The sequence below is a fragment of the Physeter macrocephalus genome, chromosome 1, assembly GCF_002837175.3.
Source record: "Physeter macrocephalus isolate SW-GA chromosome 1, ASM283717v5, whole genome shotgun sequence".
In the NCBI taxonomy this organism is placed as follows: Eukaryota; Metazoa; Chordata; class Mammalia; order Artiodactyla; family Physeteridae; genus Physeter; species Physeter macrocephalus.
In genome coordinates, this window is record NC_041214.2 from 37,222,542 (window position 1) to 37,229,632 (window position 7,091).

General features: G+C 42.2%; 1 protein-coding gene across 10 annotated transcripts in view; it reads left to right on the top strand.

Moving 5' to 3' along the window:
* Positions 1-7,091, top strand: part of ASTE1 (asteroid homolog 1) — a 102,814-nt gene that overhangs the window by 9,163 nt on the left and 86,560 nt on the right. For all 10 annotated transcript variants that reach the window (XM_028489908.2, XM_024115217.3, XM_024115215.3 and 7 more), the window contains 2 exons: positions 4,690-4,900; positions 6,679-6,868. In XM_028489908.2, coding sequence (XP_028345709.1) covers positions 4,690-4,900; positions 6,679-6,868 — 401 coding nt within the window. The remainder of the gene's footprint in view (positions 1-4,689; positions 4,901-6,678; positions 6,869-7,091) is intronic.

Below are 7,091 nucleotides of genomic sequence, written 5' to 3' on the forward strand. Positions count from 1 at the left end.
TTCTTTCCTTCTGCTAGCTTTGGGTTTTGTTTGTTCTTCTTTCTCTAGTTCCTTTAGGTGTAAGGTTAGATTGTTTATTTGAGATTTTTCTTGTTTTTTGAGGTAGGCTTGTATAGCTAGCTATAAACTTCCCTCTTAGAACTGCCATTGCTGTATCCCATAGGTTTTGTATCATCGTGTTTTCATTGTCATTTTTCTCTGGTATTTTGTGATTTCCTCTTTGATTTCTTCAGTGATGTTTTGGTTATTTAGTAACGTACTTTTTAGCCTCCATGTGTTTGTGTTTTTTACGTTTTTTTCCCAGTAATTGATTTCTAATCTCATAACGTTGTGGTCAGAAAAGATGCTTGATATGATTTCAATTTTCTTAAATTCACTGAGGCTTGATTTGTGACCCAAGATGTGATCTATCCTGGAGAAAGTTCCTTTGGGTTTGTTTTTGTAAGTCCTTTTCTTCTCTTGTGTTTCCCACTTAGAGAAGTTCCTTTAGCGTTTGTTATAGAGCTGGTTTCGTGGTGCTGAATTCTCTTAGCTTTTGCTTGTTTGTAAAGCTTTTGATTTCTCCATCGAATCTGAATGAGATCCTTGCCGGGTAGAGTAATCTTGGTTGTAGGTTCTTCCCTTTCATCACTTTAAGTGTATCATGCCACTCCCTTCTGGATTGTAGAGTTTCTGCCGAGAAATCAGCTGTTAACCTTATGGGACTTTCCTTGTATGTTATTTGTTGTTTTTCCCTTGCTGCTTTCAATAATTTTTCTTTGTCTTTAATTTTTGCCAATTTGATTACTATGTGTCTTGGCATGTTTCTTCTTGGGTTTATCCTGTGTGGAACTCTCTGCGCTTCCTGGACTTGGGTGGCTATTTCCTTTCCCATGTTAGGGAAGTTTTCGACTATAATCTCTTCCAGTATTTTCTTGGGTCCTTTCTATCTCTCTTCTCCTTCTGGACCCCTATAATACGAATGTTTTTGTGTTTAATGTTGTCCCAGACGTCTCTTGGGCTGTCTTCATTTCTTTTCATTCTTCTTTCTTTATTCTGTTCCGTGGCAGTGAATTCCACCTTTCTGTCTTCTAGGTCACTTATCCGTTCTTCTGCCTCAGTTATTCTGCTATTGATTCCTTCTAGGGTATTTTTCTTTTCAGTTACTGTATTGTTCATCTCTGTTTGTTCTTTAATTCTTCTAGGTCTTTGTTAAACATTTCTTGCATCTTCTCGATCTTTGCCTCCATTCTTTTTCCGAGTTCCTGGATATGAGGCTTGTGCAAGTTTCCTGATTGGAGGGACTGGTGGTGGGTAGAGCTGACTGTTGCTCTGCTGGGCAGAGCTCAGTAAAACTTTAATCCACTTGACTGTTGATGGGTGGGGCTGGGTTCCCTCCCTGTTGGTTGTTTGGCCTGAGGCAACCCAACACTGGAGCCTAGCTGGGCTCTTTGGTGGGGCTAATGGCAGACTCTGGGAGGGCTCACGCCAAGGAGTGCTTCCCTGAACTTCTGCTGCCAGTGTCGTTGTCCTCACGGTGAGACACAGCCACCCCCCACCTCTGCAGGAGACCCTCCAACACTAGCAGGTAGGTCTGGTTCAGTCTCCTATGGGGTCATTGCTCCTTCCTCTGGGTCCTGATGCGCACATTACTTTGTGTGTTCCCTCCAAGAGTGGAGTCTCTGTTTTCTCCAGTCCTGTCAAAGTCCTGCAGTCAAATCCTGCTAGCCTTCAATGTCTGATTCTCTAGGAATTCCTCCTCCCATTGCCGGACCCCCAGGTTGGGAAGCCTGATGTGTGGCTCAGAACCTTCACTCCAGTGGGTGGACTTCTGTGGTATAAGTGTTCTCCAGTCTGTGAGTCACCCACCCAGCAGTTATGGGATTTGATTTTATTGCGATTTTTCACCCCTCCTACCATCTCATTGTGACCTCTCCTTTGTCTTTGGATGTGAGGTATCTTTTTTGGTGAGTTCCAGTGTCTTCCTGTTGATGATTGTTCAGCAGTTAGTTGTGATTCCAGTGCTCTCGCAAGAGGGAGTGAGCACATGTCCTTCTACTTCACCCAATTTTAGCTGTTTTATGGTAGCCATCATTTTAGCCAGTTTGATGGGTGTTAGTTTGCATTTCTCTGATGACTTATTTGAACACCTTTGCATGTGTTCACTGGCCATTTGCATATTCTGTTAAGTTTCTATTCAAAGTCTTTTGCCCATTTTCCTGTTTTTTGGTTTATTTCTGTATACAGGTCCTTTGTCAGATAACATTGTGGGAGCATACTGTGGGTTTTCTTTTCACTCAAGTATGTTTTGCTGAACGAAAGTTCTTAATACACTCTAATCTAAAATTTTATGATTTATGCCTGTCACTTTGGTGACCTACTTAAGAAATTATTGCCTGCTCCAAGGTCATGAAAAATATTTTTGCCTTTTACACTTAGATCTGAAATCTATCTAGAATTGATTTGTTTGTGTGTGTGGTGTGACATAGGGGTCAGGACCCTTTTCCCCCACATGAAAATCCAGTTGAGTCAGTGAGTACAGCAGGTGGATTATACTCCTGGCTCAGTGGAGGTGACAAGCGTTCTCATCACGTACTTGTATTCAAAGTGGGGTGAGATTTTAGTTCAGTGTCTGTGCGGTGACATCATTTGGCTTTCCCTTGGCACCATCAGTTCTGCATTTTAGCTCAATGTTTTTAGCTCTAATTAGCCCATGATAATTCTAAAGGGAATCAGGTGCAAATATGATTCCAAAGGTGTGCGGGTACAAGTATGGAGACTTTGTGATAATATCTTCATTTTGTATGCTAAACATGATGTGACAGTAATACTTCATCTGCTCTGTGTCAGCTCTTATAATAGAAACTTTATACAATCTCTCATTTATTTCCCACAGTAACCACGTAGGGTAGAGTTTCCATTTTGGCTGTGTCACTTGCAGTGGACAGAGCACCATTCAGGTTAACCCGTGAGAGGCTAACCGTAAGGAGAGATGGAAGGGATCATTCTTGGGGAGTAAGTCAGTGCCAAGCCCAGCCTCTCTCCGGGTGCCTCTGCCTCTGAGGCAGCTTCCTCTGCAGACTTGTCACATGGGATGAACCCTAACTAGATTTAAGGGCTGTGAGCAGAGCAGTCCCCCTTGGGGAAGGGAACAAGGACTAGTGGATTCTGTGAAACATCTGTGTAACTCATTCTAGTGCCCATTTTACAGATGATCAGACCTCACTGTAGAAAAGCTCAGAAACTCGCTCAAGGCTGCAGAGTTAGCGAGGGCAGAACCTCTCTGAAGTCAAAGCCCAGACTCTGCTTGGTTCATAGAAGTTGTAGCTTGGTTAGAGAATTCAATAATTTAAGCATTATATGTCAGAAAAGAATTCATGTATTTTCTTAGCTTTGCATGGTGGGTCTTTCTATCAGTTTAGATGAAGAATATATTTAAATTTAAGTAGTTAATGCTACTTCCCATAGGGGTGATTGTACTGTAAACCACTTTGCGTATTTCTAATTTTTAAAGTTTTATCACAGTATCAAATTATTAAAACCAGTACCTACAAATCATTGTATTAAAGTTGTCGTACATTGATGTTGAACCTATTTTGTCAGTTACAACGTGTTTTACTTCAAGTTAACATCTCTGTTTTCAGCTGTCAACACACTTACTTACTGACTAGGTGTTAGGTACCAAGAAATGTGCCAGACTGTCTCATCCTTCCAGAAAATTAAGAAGGAAATCTTTTCTGGGTGTGTGCAGACACCAGTAATACAAACTATTCTTTTCCCTCTTAGAGTTTGATTGTGAAGTCACCCAGAGATGCTCTTTTAATAGTCCTAATTTCCTTATCTGTAAAAGTGTGTGACCTGCAAGGTCCCTTACGGTTCTTAAATCTTAAGATTCATAGTAAATCAATCAACTATACTTCAGTTTTTTTAAAAAATGGAATAAAGATCAACCAAAAAAAAGAAGAAAAAAAGATTCATTAAGGCAAAATTATGTCAACCAGAAGCCCGAAGCCCTCATAGCTGTTTACTTCCTTTTATTTGAAGCCTGGAGTGAAAATTGGTGTGGTATGTTATTGCAAGGACAATGCGGGCAGCCCTTAAATATTCCTATTTGCTGGAATATACCTGCCACTAGAAGCAGCCACCCTGGGACAATCCCCGTGTGGGAGAAAACAGACAATAAGACATTCAGCTGGGTTGAGACATGAGGCAGGACCCACACAAGCAGATTGCTGCATGGGATGCTGCAGAGGGTGCATGTGGTCGAAGTCTGCCTTCCGGAGGTGATTGGTGATGGCGTCACAGAAGAGGGGGGCCTGAACTGTCACTGGCAGGTAAGGGTAGGGTTGAGTATAGATCTTTGTTTCTTAAAGCAGAAGAGTTAAAATGCAGATTCCTGGGCTCCCCTCATTTACTGAATCAGTTTAAGGGGTGGGGCCTGAGGATTGCTTTAACAAGCTTCCCAGGTGACAGGCACACTGCAGATGCCCAACAGCCTGCATGGGGGATGGACTGACGCGAACAAGGGCTGTGCGGCGGGAAGAGACGGCACGTCCAGCCAGTCACCGCATTTATTACGCCCCTTATGAAGGTTCTAATTTTGAGTGTGGCTGATTTTTTTCCACAGGAAGACAAGAAACCAACCTAGAGAATGAAAAAAAAAAGACATTCTCCAAAGTAACTTACTGAATGTTTGGTGTATATTTTCAGCTCTCCTTGGCTAGACGGCAGATACTTCTGTTAGAAACGCTGAAAGTGAAACAGAGCATCCTGGACCCAATCCCTGCTGCGCTGAAGTTGCCCATCGCCGTCAGCTGCTACTGGGTGCAGCACACGGAGGCTAAGGCAGAGCTGCATCATCTGCAGGCCTTACTGCTGGGGATGCTGATGGGACCCTTGCATGCCATGATCAACGGCCCTGGTAGGTATCTGGAAGTCCCAAGAGTATGTTTTTGCATGTTACTTGCATGTAATCAAACATTTAAACAAACAAACAAAAAGTCTCGGATTATTTACTTCCATCAGTTATATCAGAACTTAGAAGTGGGGCACCAAAATGTCACTCATTCCTTGTAGATCTTTCTGAGTGCTCCGTGTACCAGGTCAGTGCTGGAGGGCTTGACCTCAAGGGCACAGCAGTGAAGATGCGCTGATGCTGCCTCACCCACCTGTCCTGTGGCACCTGATGCTCAGTGTGTAAAGCGTGACCATGATGTACATTTTGTGCTCCGTGTTCCCTGTCCTTCTCTTCAGTGCAGCAGCAGCATCTCCCCTGGAGACTTAAGTAAAATTGCCCATTGGTGAAACTTAAGAATACCTACAATTACTGTAAACATTCATGCTTGTGCTGTTTTGTGTTGTTTTTTTTTTTTTTTACTTTCTTTTTCTCCACTGTAAGTTTCAATTAGCATATGAGTTGTGATGGTAGAAAGGGTAACTTCTTGTTCTATTAGAGAAATACACTTTGAGGCAGTTTCATCTTTATTTAAACATCAGGTGAAATAAATGTTGATGCATTGGAGCACTTCAATCCTCTAATGGGATTATTCTCTTTACAAAATTATGAATGCTTTATCCAAACATGTATAAAAGTTGTCACACTCTAGAAGAGTACTAACGAGATAGCTACTAGCCACAGGTGGCTCTTTAAAATTAAAAATTCAGCTTCTCAATGCGCTTGCCACATTCCAAGTGCCCAGTAGCCACAAGTGGCTAGAGGCTGCTGTACTGGACAGCACAGATGTAGAACATTCCCATCACTGCAGAAAGTTCTGGACAGCAGTACTCTGGCATTTACTGTTTAAAATAAGTTTATGAAAGGATGAGCCAGCACAGACTCCAGGACGCCCCATAGTGGGAGAGCAGCTGTCAGAAGGGACTGTTGCACAGCAAGTTAAGTTCCGGCCCACTGCTGGTTAGGACACAAGTTTAGGGTGTTTCCTCTCATTGAACATAAATATAGTTTAAGAAAATGTTCAGGGCACCAGTCTATTAAGTTTTTACCTGAGTCCAACAGAAGGGGCATGTCAAGGGTGTGTTTCTTTTCTTTTAGGAATGTGGACCCCACACCCAGGCAGGCTCAGTGCCTTGCTGCTCGCTCATTGGTAAAAGGTGGGCCTCCTTTTCCTTCCTTCCAGGTTGGTCCGGAAGGCAGGCTGCACGTGGAGCTGGGAACAGGCAGGTTTCCTGGGGTGGCTGCTGCTTGTCCTCCACCACTGAGGAAGTGGCTGATTTGCCCCATTGTCTATGAGTCATACTCTTATTCTCTTCCCATAAAACAGAAGTTAAAGCGTGTTTTGAACACACGGCTGTTTCTTTAAGGAAATGTAGTGAAATAGAACAGTAAAGAGAAGGGGATTTTTCACAAAGACAGATTTAGGGTTTGGAGAGTTCAGATGCAGATGTGTTTAAAGTCAGGTAGTAGATTAGAGGAAGAGATACTATTTTAAGGAAAAAGATGAAGAATTTGGGGTTGAATAAAGTCAGGTTGTCATTAAAAGGGCATCTCAGTATAAATATTTCAGTTTTTACATTGAAAGGCTTTTACATTGACATGAAAATAGAAAAGAGCCAAAAAAGAAAAGCATTTTGGTTATTCAGTTTTTGTCTTCATGGAATTTGAAGTTTTATATATGGAGAAAATTACAAGATGACACAGTGTTTTTGGAAATACTGCCCTTGGGTCGTGTCTTTATCTAGATGAGGAAGCTCTGCAGGGTGGTGGTGCTGAGATGCTGTATGAAGAGCTGCAGAGAGTGAAGGCACAGCCGGGCCTGAGGCTGGACTTAGACACAGCTCATGTCTTCTGTCAGTGGCAGTGCTGCCTGCAGATGGGGCTGTATCTCAACCAACTGCTGTCCACGCCTCTCCCAGAGCCAGACCTAACTCGGTAAGCACCCAGGAAACTAGTGCAGGTGGCTGCATGTAGAAGTAAATGCTTCAGTTTACATTTAACGCAAAGAAGTTTTTTTTAAAAAAATCAAACTTAGTATATAACTGGTCTTGGATCGCTGTTAAAGCTGAAGAGCTGTAATATTAAATTTTTAAAATATTAAATTACTTCCATATTTCCAAAGAAAGTTTCCATGATTTTTTTTTTTTTTTTTTTTTTT